The sequence below is a fragment of the Panthera uncia genome, chromosome E1 (assembly GCF_023721935.1).
Source record: "Panthera uncia isolate 11264 chromosome E1, Puncia_PCG_1.0, whole genome shotgun sequence".
Taxonomy (NCBI): domain Eukaryota; kingdom Metazoa; phylum Chordata; class Mammalia; order Carnivora; family Felidae; genus Panthera; species Panthera uncia.
Window position 1 is genome coordinate 150900 of NC_064814.1, and position 15286 is coordinate 166185.

At 43.9% G+C, this 15286-nt stretch overlaps 1 protein-coding gene and 1 pseudogene across 1 annotated transcript in view; one reads left to right on the forward strand and one right to left on the reverse strand.

Annotated features, from left to right (window-relative positions):
- The first annotated feature begins 401 nt into the window (after window positions 1-401).
- Window positions 402-15286, forward strand: part of B3GNTL1 (UDP-GlcNAc:betaGal beta-1,3-N-acetylglucosaminyltransferase like 1) — a 93913-nt gene continuing 79028 nt past the window's right edge. The window contains exons 1-3 of the mRNA XM_049635395.1: window positions 402-529; window positions 2499-2615; window positions 2715-2814. Of these exons, the coding sequence (XP_049491352.1) occupies window positions 491-529; window positions 2499-2615; window positions 2715-2814 (256 nt within the window). The 5' untranslated portion in view covers window positions 402-490. The remainder of the gene's footprint in view (window positions 530-2498; window positions 2616-2714; window positions 2815-15286) is intronic.
- LOC125926204 (eukaryotic translation initiation factor 1-like) lies at window positions 13101-13581 on the reverse strand (annotated as a pseudogene).

Below are 15286 nucleotides of genomic sequence, written 5' to 3' on the forward strand. Positions count from 1 at the left end.
CCCCTGCCCCTCTCCTCCCCACGGGTCCACCTCTTCCCCCCGCCCCCCCCCCCCCCCGGCCCCGGCCTGCCCCCTGCCCTGCCTTCCTCCCGCCCTCCCCCAGCTCCCCGCTCCACTTGGGCCCGAGCTCTTCCCCTCCCCAGGTCGGCCCCTGCCCCCCGAGCCCTCCTCCTCCCAACGGGCCCGCCCCCCACGACCCGCCACCGTCCCGCCCACTCTCCTCCCCACAGGCCTCCCCTTCCCCGGGCCCGCCCCCTTCCCCGCCCTGGGCGCGCGGGGGCGCTGCTCCCCCGCTCCGTGCTTCCAGCCTCTCTAGGCCGCTCCTCTCCACTCCCCGCTAGATCGCAGGCTTACCACACCAACCGGAGGCGGCAGGCCTGGGGAGGGGAGGGGGGGGGCATTCCGGGCGAGCCGCCCGCGCACGCGCCGTAGGCCAACGTGGGCGTGGCTGCGGGCTCAAGGGGCGGGGCGGCTGAAGGAGCTCGCGGCCATGCAGGCCCACGGGGACCGCGCCGCGGCGCCCCACGTGGTAGGTGCCCGGGCCGCGGGGACCACCTCGGCCCCTCCTCCTGTCCCCTCCCCCCTCTCTCCGTCCCCTCCCCTCCTCTCGTCCTCTCCCCTCGTCCCCTCGTCTCCTCCCGTCCCCTCCCTCCCCGACTCCCCTTTGTCTCCTCTTACCTCCAGCCTCCGCTCTCTCTCTTCCTCCTTCCCTGTCCCTTCTCCTCACCCCCACGTCGCCTACTGAGGCTCACCACTTCCCAGGAGCTTTCCTAGGGGGGTCTGTACCCAAAGCAACCTCCAGCAGAAGAGTGCCAACAGAACTTAATTACGACCCATCTTTGACGGAAATCCACATTGTTTTCTATTGTAGATCTTGGGGACATTAAAAACATGCTTTCCTTTTTTCTTTTCCATTAAAGAATAATGCTTACTTTAAAAGTAAATATGTGGGGTGCCTGGGTGGGTCAGTCGATTAAGCTTCTGACTTGGGCTCAGGTCATGATCTGGTTTGTGAGTCCAGCCCCTAGTTGGGCTCTGTGCTGACAGCTCAGAGCCTGGAGCCTGCTTCCGATTCTGTGTGTGTCTCTCTCTGCCACTACCCTGCTCTCTGTCTCTCTCTCTATCACTCGCAAAAATAATAAACACTAAAAGGAAAGTAAATATGTGAGTAAATTAGGTAACCACTTTTTGGCTAACAGATTCAGGCAAGGTTCTTGCTGTTGAATCAGATCCACAGAGTAAAGAATTTGAATTATATTTTCAATCTATGAGTTTTTCAAAACCGTATTCAGATTTAGTATTTTTATTTTTATTTTTTAATTTTTTTTTTCAACATTTTTTTATTTATTTTTTGGGACAGAGAGAGACCGAGCATGAACGGGGGAGGGGCAGAGAGAGAGGGAGACACAGAATCGGAAACAGGCTCCAGGCTCCGAGCCATCAGCCCAGAGCCTGACGCGGGGCTCGAACTCACGGACCGCGAGATCGTGACCTGGCTGAAGTCGGACGCTTAACCGACTACACCACCCAGGCGCCCCAGATTTAGTATTTTTATAATCCTGTCTATACTGCAGGTAGATACTGAATACTCACGTATGTGCATATCGTTTGTGCCCATGCGTATGTGTATGCATATGCACTGTGTACACACACCTGGATGACCGTGTTCTGTCTTCTTGTGTAGGAATTTGTCCACTCCTCATTAGGGTATAAACTCAAGGGTTAGGGTAGACTGTAATTTCTGTCTTTGGGTATTTCATATTGCTTAATGTGGTAACGTACAAAATTAAGATAATTCCAGTAATCAGCTGTTTTGTTGGCAGTCAGGTTTCACTTGTTTTACTCCATACACTTTAGAGATTTTTGTTTGATTTGGGCTGTAGGAGAGAAAGACAGCACCAAACTGTCCTAAACTCAGTAGAGCAAAAGGAGAGAGAGATAGATGGAGGTCACCCCCATTTTCCCAGTACCCACCCCCATACTTTGTTAAAGCCTGTGTCCAGGCACTTGAAAAGAGTTTCTTTGCTGGAGTTTCTCTAATGTCATGGTTCACTGAAAATGCTTACTCCACCAAGAAAAGGACCAATAGATTATTTTTATGAGTGAATTAGAAGATACACAGATGCCGAAATGATGTTTCTGACCAGTGATTGGAGAACACATGAATTTGCCATTGAACTGTGAAAATTTTTTATGCCTTTAATATTTTTGTTTCCTTTTCAAAAGTATCCCAAAGACAATTCAGTGAAATCTAAGACATAATAAATCTTACGGAACAAAAGAACATTAGAGCTTGGAGAGAAGGAACAGGCACCTTCTGTTTTGGTGACACATTCTTTGGAAGCCTTATTCCCAATTATTCTGTATCTCGGGCCTCGCCCTTTGGAAATGAGCATGGGGCTAATGCTCAGGGTTAACAGGAAAGTAAACCGGAATGGAGGAAAGGCATTATTAGCCCTCACACTTACATTTGTTAATCCACTTCTTTTGAATTGCAGTCTATTATCCTCCCGGTCTACAACGCTGAACTGTGGCTGGACGAGTGCTTGGAGTCTGTTTTGCAACAGGACTTTGAAGGCTCCATGGAGCTCTCGGTTTTTAATGATGCTAGTAAGGTACTTACGAACTTCCTGTTGGTGATTTAGCCCTAGCATGAACAGTCACATCTGTTTTGAGGAAAGCTTCCTGAACTGCCAATGTCCTTGTGCTTTCAGGACAAGTCTATGACTATCATTGAGAAATGGAAAGTGAAACTGGAAAACTCTGGTGTCCTCGTGGTCATTGGAGGACATGATTCTCCTTCACCCCGAGGAGGTTAGTGACCCTGTTTAGTTTATTATTCAACTGTAAGGAATGGTTTCTTATGACTTGTGTACTTAAACACTGGTAACTTTAAAACAACACTGCCAACTATTTTACTGGTAAAGATGGGGTTATTTGAGAATAGCAGAGAATCCCAACCTAGGACAGGAAAACCTCACCAGAATTACAGGCAAGTCTGGAGAGTAAGGCGGGGAGGCTTTTATAGAGGAGGCGGGAGGTTGGGCGGGGCTGTTGTAAACAGAATGTCCATTGGACTATACTGGGAGCTGGAAGTATGGTGGCTTCTCATTGGCTGGGCTGTTGCCGGAGCAGCAGGAAACCTTCCTGTTGCTGAGTAAGTAGTGTCCACCTGCAAGGTGCCTCTCCTCCTGTTGGGTCTGCGATTGCTAACTAGTGCTGGGCCCACAGCTCCCCCTGCCCATCTCCTAACTCCACTCTACTAAATAAAGTTTCCTTTTATTAACTTTCATAATAGTTTCATGTTCGGGGCGCCTGGGTGGCTCAGTCGGTTAAGCGGCCGACTTCCGCTCGGGTCATGATCTCACGGTCCGTGAGTTCGAGCCCCGCGTTGGGCTCTGTGCTGACAGCTCAGAGCCTGGAGCCTGATTCAGATTCTGTGTCTCCCTCTCTCTGACCCTCCCCCGTTCATGCTCTGTCTCTCTCTGTCTCAAAAATAAATAAACGTTAAAAAAAAATTAAAAAAAAAATAGTTTCATGTTCAAATTCTGGTGAAAAATATCCTAAAAAATGAAGTTTATCACTTTTTCTTTTTTCTTTTCTTTTTTTTTTTTTTTTTTTTTTTTGAGAGAGAGCGCACGCAGGGGAGAACCAGAGAGAGAGAGAAGAGAGAATCCCAAGCAGTCTCCGTGCTTAGCACAGAGCCTGATGCAGGGCTCAATCCTATGACCCTAGGATCATGACCTGAGCTGAAATCGAATTGGTTTTTCAACTGACTGAGCCATCCAGGCACCCCTAAAGTTTATCCCTGTTAAGAACCCAGTACACCTGAATTTCTTATTCTTTGGTAAGGATTTGTATGAGACTACCATGCATACTTTACTTATTCAGCCTAACAAAAAACTGGGGTGTTTTTATTTGTAGTGTGATTGATCATAATATTGGTCACCTCTACTTCTTAAAATTCTTTTCTTGTGACATTTGATTTATTTTTGTCCAATTTTTTTTTTAATCTTAAAGAACTAGCATTTGGTTTCATTGATTTTCTATATAGTTCTTTTTTCTATTTTGCCTGTTTTCTGTTTCCACTCTGATCTGTATTATTTTCTTCTGCTTACTTCGGATTTAATTTGTTCACTTACTAATTCTTTTTTTTTTTTTTTTTTAATTTACTTTTGAAGGAAAGAGAGACAGAGCATAAGCAGGGGAGGGGCAGAGAGCAAGACACAGAATCCAAAACGGTCTCCAGGCTCTGAGCTGTCAGCACAGAGCCCTACACAGGGCTCGAACTCACAAACCGTGAGATCATAACCTGAGCCGAAGTCGGTTACCTAACCAACTGAGCCACCCAGGCACCTGAGTTCATTTCCTAGTTCTGTGTTGTTGTGTTTTTTTAATGTTTATTTATTATAATTGAGAGACAGAGCATGAGCAGGGGAGGGGCAGAGAGAGGAGGAGACACAGAATCTGAAGCAGGCTCCAGGCTTTGGGCTGTCAGCATGGAACTGGACGTGGGGCTCGAACTCACAAACTGCGAGATCATGACCTGAGCTGAAGTCATACACTTAACCAATTGAGCCATCCAGGTGCCCCACGTAATTCTTAAGGTGGAAGCTGAGGTCACTGATTTGAGACCTTTCTTCTTTTCTAATATAGGCATTTAGTAATAGAAATTTTTCTCTTACTATTGCTTTAGAAACATCACACAGATTTTGATATGTTCCTTTCCTTTTTCTTCAGTTTCAAAACACCTTCTTATTTTGACTTACTGACTCATGGCTTATTTAGAAGTATGTTATTTAGTTTCCAAATATTTGAGGGATTTTCCATATATATTTTATTAATTATTTCTAATGTAATTCCTCTGTAGTAAGAGAACATGCTTTGACTTGAATCTTTAAATTTAGTAAAATTTATTTTATGGCCCAGGTTGTGGCCTGTCTTGGCAAATGTCCCACGTGTACTTGAGAAGGTTGTGTAGCCGATGGTGTTGGATGGAGTTCTCCATAAATGTGAATCAGGTCAAGCTGAGGAGTCTTGTTTAAATCTACTGTGTTCTTGCCAATTTGGGGTCTGTTTGTTCTTTCCATTATTGAGAGGGGGCATTGAAATCTCCAACTCTGTACATTTGTCTGTTCGTCTCTAGTTTTGTCAGTTTGGGCTTCCAATATTTTGAAACTCGGTTAACGTTTAGGGTTGTTATGAAGAATTGACCCTTCATCATTATGAAATAACCCTCTCTATCTGGCTAATATTCTTTGCTCTGAAATCTACATTGTTTGATATTAATTTAACTGCTCTGGCTTTATTTTGACTAGTGTTAATATAGTATATCTTTTCCATCTTTTTAAACTTTTAACCCATTTGTTGAAGGGTACCTCCTTTAAACAGTACCCCCTCCCTGTAGATTCTTATAGACAGCAAATCCAATCTGACCATCTTCACCTTTTAACTGGAATGTTTGCATTAGTTACATTTAATGTGATTAATGATAGCTTTTAGTCTGTCTTCTTGCTATTAGTTTTATATTAGTTGCTTCTGTTTTTTCCCCCTCCTTTCCCTCCTTTTCTGCCTTCTTTTGGGTTAATCAAATATTTTTTATAACAAATGTATTCATATGCCACACAATTCACCCATCAAAGTATACGGTCGAGTGGTTCCTGGTATATTCACAGATCTGTGCAGCCACCCCCACAGTCAGTTTTAGGACATTATCATCACTTCAGATAGGAACCCGGTACCCTTCAGTCATCATCCTCCACACCCTGCTTCCCCCAGCCCTGCGCCACCACTAATTTACCTTTTGTGTATAGATTGTGTATAGATTAACCTGTTGTGGAGATTTCTGTATATATGTTTGTAAGGGATGTTGGTGTGTGATTTTCCTTTCCTGTGATGTCTTTGGCTATGATATCAGAGTGGAGCTGACCTCATAGAATGAGTTAAGTGTTTCCTTTTTTTCTGTTTTTTGGAAGAGTGTGGGAAGGATTGGTGTTATTCTCTAAATGGTAGAATTCATCAGTGAAGCCATCTGGTCCTGAGCTTTTCTTTGTTGGAAGGTTTTGATTACTGATTCAATCTATTTAGTTGTTATAGGTCTGTTCATATTTTTTTTATTTCTTCTTGAGTTGGGTTTGGTAGTTTGTGTGTTTCTAGGAATTTGTCCCTTTCATGTAGGTTGTTTAATTGGTTGGCACACAGTTGTTTGTAGTATTCTCTTAGACTCCTTTTACATTTGTTAAGGTCAGTATTAAGGTACCCACTTTCATTTTGGATTTGGTAATTTGAGTTCTTTTATTGGTCCAGCTGAAGGTTTGCCAATTTTGTTGATCTTTTCAAAGAACCAATGTTTGTTTTCACTGATTTTCTCTCTCTCTCTCTCTCTCTCTCTCTCCCTCTCCCTCTCCCTCTCCCTCTCCCTCTCCCTCTCCCTCTCCCTCCCTCCTTTCAATTTCATTTATTTCTGGTCTGATCTTTATTACTTCCTTCCTCTGCTAGTTGTGTGTTTAGTTTTTTAGCTTCTTAACATGTGAAATTAGGTTAGTGATTTGAGATCTCTTTTATATAGGCATCTATAGCTGCAAATTCTCTCTGAGCACTGCTTTTGTTGTGTCCCACAAGTTTTGGTGTGTTGTGTTTCCATTTCCACATATCTCTGGGAATGTGTCTCAAAGAGTATCTAAGCATATTCTAGGGATATGTCTAAGGATATTCTGTTGTTTTGGGGTAGGGCATCTGTATATGTCTGTTAGGTCTTTTGGTTTATAATGTTGTTCAAGTCTTCTGTTTCCTTACTGATCATCTGTCTAGATGGTCTATCCATTATTGAAAGTGGGGTTTTGAAGTCTTCAACTATTCTAGTAGAACTATTTCTCACTTCTATTCTGTCAGTTTTTGCTTCACTTATTTTGGGACTCTCCTGTTAGGTGTATATGGTTTTATAATTGTTATGTCCTTTTGACTGACCCTTTTATCAATATAGAACATTCTTTGCTTCTAATAATATTTTTTGACTTACGGCCTGGTATCAGTATAACCAACCACCCCTAGAAACCCTTTTGGTTTCTAGTTGAATGGAATATATTTTTCTGTCCTTTCACTTTTAACTCCTTTGTGCCTTTAGATCTAAGGTGAATCTCTTATAGACAGCATTTAAATGGATCAACTTTGGTTCAGGTCATGATCGCACGGTTCACGAATAAATAAATAAATAAATAAATAAATAAATAAACATAACATTCAAAAATAAATAAATATTTTTTAAAAATAAATAAATGGGTCATGTACTTTTTAAATCTATTCTCCCAATCTTTGTCTTTAATTGGAGCATTTCATGTATTTATTGAAATATGTAATAATTCTTTATGTCTAGTATGCCATTTTGACTCCCTTCTCATTTCCTATTCTGTGTATTTGAAAGTTATTTTCTTAGTGCTTACTGTGGACATTACAATTAACGTAGTAAATTTATGACAATCTAGTTTAAATTAACATCAGCTTAGCTTCAATAGTGTTTAAAGCTCTGCGCCATGCAGTTCTGTACCTCCCACTTTATGTTGTCACAGTTTACATCGATTTCATGCACCTACTGACGTAGATTTATAATCATTGCTCGATGTATTTGACTTTTAGATAAGAAAACATTCAGAGTAAAAATAGAACAATACTGGATTTTATATTTACCTATGAGTAACCTTTATTAGTGTTTTTCACTCCCGCGTATGGTTTCAGCTTATTGCCTGGTGCTCTTGCATGACAGCCGGCAGGACTTCCGTTAGCATTTCTTGTGGGGCAGGCTTACTAGTGACGAGCTCCCTCAGCACTTATTAGATCTGGGAATATCTTAATTTGTCCATTTTTAGAGGATGATTTTGCCAGATGAAGAATTTCTATATGTTATAGGCCTAACAATACATTATTTATATGTTGTGTTATACAATTGCTTTTTAAATCAATTAAAGGAGGAAAGGAAAAATATATATTTATATTGTCTTTTATAATTAACAATTACCTTTGTTGTTGTTGTTGTTGTTGTTTTTTAATGGATTTGAAGTACTCCCTGGAATCCCTTGGGTCAGTCTTTTTAGCCTGAAGAATTTCCTTTAGTATTGTTTATAAGGCAGATGTCTTAATTCTCCTTGATTTTTGAAAGATAACTTTTCCGGAATAGGATTCTTGGTTAACAGCTTTTCTTTTTGAGTACTTTGAGTATGTTACCCCCTGCCTTGTGCCTTGACTGCCCTGAGAAGCCACTTTAGACCCGACCCCTACCCCCTCTACCAGGTGTCTTTCACCACAGTGCAAGAGTGGGTTTCTCCACACTCTGTTGCAAATGGAGCAGGGGCAGGAGCCAACCTGTCCCAGGTTGGGAGTTGGGGGTGGGGGGAGAAGGAGCCCTACTTCTCCACTGTTGGGGACTCAGCCACAGCAACAGGAGCCTGCAGTCAGGGTGACGAGTGCCGATGTCCTGCAGCCCCCAGGATTTCTGTATGTTGGCAAGGGGAAGGGGAACCTGAGTGTCTGTCTAGGTGGGATTTCCTCTTTGGGGAGGGCGGGGTAGAGCAGGTCTTGGTTCAAGTACCACAGACCCTCAATGTTCTTACTGAGTCTCGGTCATCTTCTTCAGTAAATATTTCTTCAATCCCCACTTCCAGAGACTGAATGGCAGTTGGTTCCTCGTGATGTTCACAGGCTTCTATTTTAGGCAATCCATGGGGCTCTGCATGCTGTCATGCCCGGAGCCGGACTCCAATCAAAATTCTTGGTTCTATTTTATCTTCTGTTGGCTTAGTAGCTATAATTTAGTTTTGCTGTTTTAGGGGTTGATTTAGGGTTTTAGTATATATACATCTTCAGTGTACCAAGATCAGCTTTTCAAAGGTCCATCTACACGTATAACATAAGACCCTTACAACAGTATTCACACGTTTCTCCTCTCTGCTCTTTATGCTACCTTGTCCTGCGTTTTACTTTGCCTGTATTGTAAACCGCACAGGACACTGGCGTTAACTGTTATGAGACATACGTAGTAAGAAAGAGAATCACGTTTTTACCCATACGGTCACTATTTGCGCTGCTCTTTCACTTCCAGACCCACATTTCCATTTGCTGTCATTTTCCTTCTGCCCGAAAGACTACACTTCTTGCAGTGGCGGTCTGCTGGTGATGAGTTCCTTACCATTTGTGTGTCCTCGTCTGGCACTTGTGCGGGGGCTGGTGGACCCTGTGATGAGGACATCTCATCACAAGATGTAGGACCTTTCTTTAGTCCTTGTGTGCTGCCCCCAGCTCGCCTCCCATACAGGTGACCTTGCCCTCAGGTAACCATCCTGTACGGCTTCTGCTTCCTCCCTCTCTTGCCTTGCTCCCTTCTTTCTACCTTTCTGTCTTCCTTTGTCCCATGCAATTGCTTCCCCTTTGCAGAGTGGATGGGGAGAAGGGAAGGGGAAGGCCTGAGACTGCTGGTCTTGTGCATTAGTGGGAACAGCCTCTCCTCGCCCTGCTGGTGCCTCCTGAGCCTGCTGTTCTTTGGCTTCATGGTGATGAGGGAGGGATGGCCAGTCAGCTCACCCAAGCGGTCAGCTTCGCCTGAACAGAAGAACCCAGAAGTTCTTCTTAACTAAGTCCCTGGACTGTGGTATTTGGGTTTCCTCCCCTGCCAGGGTACAGCCTCCTTCTGTCTCCTGTAGAGGAAGGAGTCTTACAATTTTCTTTTGTTTCTAAGGCACTTCTAGTGCTGGGATTAGGTGGGTGGGGTAGACTACCAGTTTGTTGGTGCACTATCTTATCCAACTTAGTTTTTTACAATATCTCTGATTTTCCATTTAGGCGATCTAATCCTGAATAAATGTTATTCTTTCGTTTTGTTGTTCTAATTTATACTTCACTGTTCATATTTTTCTCTTGGGATAAGAAGTCAGGAAGAACAATGTGCGGCCACATTACTGAATCCTTGTATTGTTCCTGACTTAGTGGGAGTGTTAGTGTTTCCGTGTTAAGTATCATATTTATTGTTGCTTTCTGACAGATACCTTTCTCAAGTTAACTTGTGATTCCTAACTTAGTAAGCGTTCAGAAAACTAGGGATCAGTATAGAATTTTATTAAATGTCCCTTTGGTATCTGTTAAGGTGATTGCTTTTTTTTTTTCTCCTAACATATTTATTATAGTGTGTTAGTATTTCTCTTAATAATGAACAGTACCAGAACAAACCTGCAATGACATGATACTGTTTTTATACAATATAATTATTCAGGTTTCTTTAGGATTTTTGCATCTGTAGACATATGGAAAATTGGTCTGTAGCTCTTTGGTGCTTGTTTGGTGACTGGCTTAGGGATAAGAGCAGAAGGCCTTGGACTTGCTGGTAGAGCATTTGTGCAAGCAGTAATCATGTATAGCACAACAACCTTTGTCTCAACCTTCCATATGAACTAGCCCTCCAGCCTGAATGTACATGACAGAAAAAAAGCATTTATTCATTCTCACAAATGTCTGCTTTGAGGAATAACACATTTTTTTTAATACTAGCATTGATAAAAAGAAATTCAGGCATACAGAAAGGTTTACAGTGAAACCTAGAAGCCCCACACCCTGGAAGCAACCAGTGTTTTTTGGTTCTTATTTGATTTGTTTGACCCACATGTGTGAGTTAGTGCTCACTGTGAAAGAGGAAACGTTCAGCTGCTGAAGTGCTCCTCACCACACTTCCTGTGTTCCCCCCTCAGGGAGTTTGTTTGTTATAATATAGTCATATTTTCAGGGTGTGTAATCTTCACATTCTGTTCTATAACTTTTTATTTTACGTGCTTTAATAATAAGTTGATGCCGACACTTTAGACCTTGTAAAGACAGCACTTGCAGTATAACAGGTGAGTGACTATCGTTCACCGCAGACCTTGTGCTGGCTCAGACTCAGACCTGGGTGCCTCTGCGGCTGACTCCATGCCGGGCCCTGGGGGCTCCCAAGTGTTAGGGTCTGTGGAGCCTGTAAAAACATTCTGTCTTGTTCTCTTCTGCTTTCTACACTTGCCATTGTTTGGTTTCCTTGCTTCTCTTTTTCTTTTATTTAATTTTTGTCTTATAAGTGTTATTTAGTGTTGCTAGAGTAGTCCTTAAAGTAAATTTTCCATATCTGGTGTGTAGATGGTAAAATGTTTAGAGTTTTTACATGTCTGAAAATGTCTTCATTTTGTACTTAGGCTCAACTGACAGTTTGGCTGGGTATAGAATTCTACATACAAAATAATTTCCCTTAGAATTTTGAAGGATTGCCTCATTATCTTCTGGTGTCCTCTGGTTTTGATAAGAAATCTTATGACAGTCTGACTCTTTAAAGGTATCTTTTCTGAAAGTTTTTAAGATTTTTGTCTTTACGTTTTGAGTTTGAAATTTATAATGCTGGGTCAAGGTATCATTGCTTTTCATTCACCCTCTGCTTTTATACTGAATGATTAGCTTTACATTCTTAGCTTTAATTGTAATATATTGGGCTTCCTTTAGCTTCACTTTAAAGTTTTTGTGTAAGACTTGAAAATAGCATGTCTGCATACACTGCTGGGTTGGAAGAGGAGGTCCAGATGATGAGGCTGAAGCTGGAGGACAGGCCGCTGAAGGTTTTAGGAGTGTGTCCTTCTTTAAATAGTGGGCCTCAGCTTTGGTTACATGTGAGAAGCACCTGCGGAGTTTTGGGAGCCCTGATGCCTGAGTCCTACCCTAAGATCTTCTCAAGTGATTGGTTTGGGTGCAGCCTCTGCACTGGGATTGTGGACACTTGTGGACACTTCCTGAGAGAGGCTGGGGTGCATCCACAGTTGAGAATTAACCTCAGGAGTAGGGTGGCGCCAGCCCCTCTCCCTCATGGGCGGTCCTCAGGGAACCTTGCAGCTCTCCTCATATTTCAGGGGTGGGCAGGGTGAAAGTTTGGGATCCCTCTGGATCCCCTCCTGTAGGGCCAGAGAAGTGTTGGCTCTGTTACTAGTTCTGTTCAGACTGGCATGTGACTTTCCTTTCAGGGTGGACAGGTAGTCAGGGTGCAGGGTAGGGTTTGTGTTTCAGCGTGGCAAGGTGTGAGCAGGAGAGGTGTGAGTGGGAGGGACGTCCACTCTTCCCAGATGCTTCTTGCCCTCGAAGCCCCTTCCTGTCCTATTTCCTCTCTCTGCTCAGTCTGCCAGTTTTGGTGGTCAGGAGGCTGCCCTGGTCTCCCCTGGTCTCACTCCTGACCCTCATGTGTGTGCCCCTGGCATGACCTCACAGAGCTCTCCTGGTCTTCTGGGGCAGGTGTGCTGATCCTTGCTGGACTTGCTGGTTTACTCCAAGTTCACAGAGGGGCCCTGAACCCAAGCTGTCTCCCCCGGAGCTCGCAGGGTCCACCCTCGAACAGAGCTAACCTCTCTGAACACTGGCTGTCTGCAAAACAGTGTGCTGCTTCAACGCATAGCCTCCGAATCCCCTTGCCTTCCCCTTCTGCAGCGTCCTGCCTGCACTGTGTCTTTGTCTTTGTGTTTCCGGGCCAAGGAGAGGGTGGATGTTCGCAGAGGTGAGTTAAGAGGTTGAGTTCACAGAATGAAACAGATACTTCTCTCCCAAAAAGTGCCCCTGACCCTGCACCACATCCCTCACAAACAGCATCCCATACCCTACTTTGGAGAGCAGGAAAGTGTAAACACTTTAGAAAAAATTTAAAACCACAAATGGTCATTAAAATTGGTCACTTAAAAGAAAACTTTTTCTCCTGCTATTTTATAAAGTTCATATGGAAAGACCAGTCTTTGGCACTGCCTCTAGGTGGCCCTGCCTTCTGGGGCAGAAGACTGGGCAGGAGGCAGCCAGGTGGCCCCCCCCCCACTTCACCTCTCTGTGCCTCAGTTTCCTTTGCAGGCAGCGGGTGCCTGTCCCATTGTTGAGAAGACATAGGTGCTAGAGGAGTGTCAGGACCTGCCCCATTCTTTTTTTTTTTTTTTTTTTTTGCTCTTTTCAGTTTATTACATGAAGGAGTTACACTAGTCCAAGTTAAAAGCAGACCCCAAATGGTTACATTATACAAGCTGTGAGGTTTTTAAACTTGTGACAAGGGACAGAAGGGAACTTCTCATTGCAAGGAAATCCTCACTTCAGCTTCAGTGAGCCAAAAGCACTTAAAACCCATGAACCTTCAGCTGGTCGTCCTTAGCCAGTCCAATCTCTACAAGGAACTGGCATATGTTCTTACACTGGTCACCCTGTAGCTGAATTACTTCTCCATGTTCTGGATGCTCAATTACAGTACCACTGCAGGTAAATTTCTTCTTAAACACCTTCGCTAGTTTCTTTTTATCATAATCATTAGCGCTCCCTTGGGAAGTAGGAAGGGCCTTCCTGCCATTTCTCTGTTGAATTCTTACACGGATATAATCCTCGTGCCAGCAGGAAGCAGATCATCACCCTTACTTGCATCAGCAGAGGGGTCGAAAGAGTGGAGGTTCTGGATAGCGGACATAAAATACGATTCCTTTTCCTCGGTGGAAAGGGCCTGTAGAAGGCGGCAGCGGGAGAAGGTGGGCAGTGGGGACGGAGTGTCGGGAAGCGAGGGGGCTCAAGGGGGAGGCTGCTGAGTTCTCAGTGGGGCTCAGTGACTGGGGCCAGGACCTGCCCCATTCTTGTCATCCTGATCCTCCCCATGATCTCATGCCTCCAGAAGACGTTCTGGTTTTTTCCCCAAATGATTTCTTACTTGCATTGTCTTTAGTTTGTTTGAGATAGAAAACTTTAAAAAATCAGTTACTGTAGAACATCTGTTTCAACTTGCATCTGAAATGTGTGTAAACGAATTGTGGATTTTGAAACTAGTCTGAACATCCTTTCCAAATCGTCTTTTATTAAGATGTTTTGTATCTTCCATAGTTGATAAAATAAGTTGAAGGCATTTTGGTGGCTGGTGTGATTGCTTCTCTGACCTCCATCTTAGAAACAAGTTTTGTTTTTCATAAAATATTTCCACAGATTAGATATAACTTGAGTCGTGTCACATTTGTATGTATTTTGTCAATTAAGAAAAATCAGTTGTAATAGTGTGAAGAAGTGGAGGCAATCTGCTGTCACTTTGGAGACGGGCAAGGCAGAGTCATGGGGGCCGTAACACACGAGTGTGGGATGGAGTTAATTTGATTAGATCTGAAAGGGCAGATCTTCCTATAATGGTATTTTCTTAAGCAGGAAAAGTTACATTGACTATTGGAGAGCATAAATCCAAAGTGTTTCTTTTTTCAGGAGTGCTGAGTTATTTAAATTGGATTAAGATTCACTTATTATTTCATATCATAACAGAGCAAAATATTTCTTAACAATGCGGTCACTTACTCAAATGAAAGTACAGCACAGTTCCGCCCTCCCCAAGAGTGAGGACACCAATCCCGCCAGGGCTGCGTTTTTTTCCTGCTGTGACCATGACAACCAGCTGCGTCCCTTTGTGACAGCCCCTCAGACAGCAGGCCCTGGCACAAACATTTGACATTCTTCAAAGCAGTAATATTAAAGCAAATTCCTTGTCTTTGCCAAACATAGGACTCATTGTGAGGAACTTCCAGCTTCCTTAGTGAGACATTTTCCTCCATTATCCAAATTCTGGGGTTTGATTTGTACCCCTTCTGAAACCTGACTCTACTGAGCAGCTTTTTAAACAGAACTCCTGCTAGTTTAAATGTGACTGTGGGCCGTCTCTTCCCATTTTCATCTTCTTCATACGGCTCTTGGGTTTCGACCGCGTGAGGCCTTTCCCTGGGTTTGCTGTGCTTGACGGTGATGATGGCGCTTTCTGCAGCTGCCGATGCCGCTGCCAGGGGCCCCCCTTGTGCCCTTCTTCTCTGCTTATTACACCTGTGGCTCTTTGAGATCTGGGACCGGTCTGCCAACCGGTTGGCGTTGGCTAAGCTCTAGGATTCATGCTAAGATTGAGCTGCCACCTTGCGTGGAAACAGCCTGCACCAGGGCACCGGTGCAGGGAGACTTCCTGGAGCTCGAATTTGCTCAAACCCCCAACTGAGCAGCTGCCTTCTCCCCCCCTCCTTGGAGAGGTGCTGTCCTCAGCACAGAAAACCCAGAGCTCTAATGTGGCCTGAGGCAAGTGCGCTGCTGTGTCCCTGGTGCCAAGGAACCTGGTCACGTCGCCTGAGCCTGATTATTTGAAGGGATTTATTGTTTTACCTCCGCACACATCTGTTTCACTTCGTGCGACTTTCCTCCGTGGCACCAAATCTGTAACCGGATGGTTAACTCGACTCAGGTGTTGGCAGCCTCTTTTCTGTGGAGC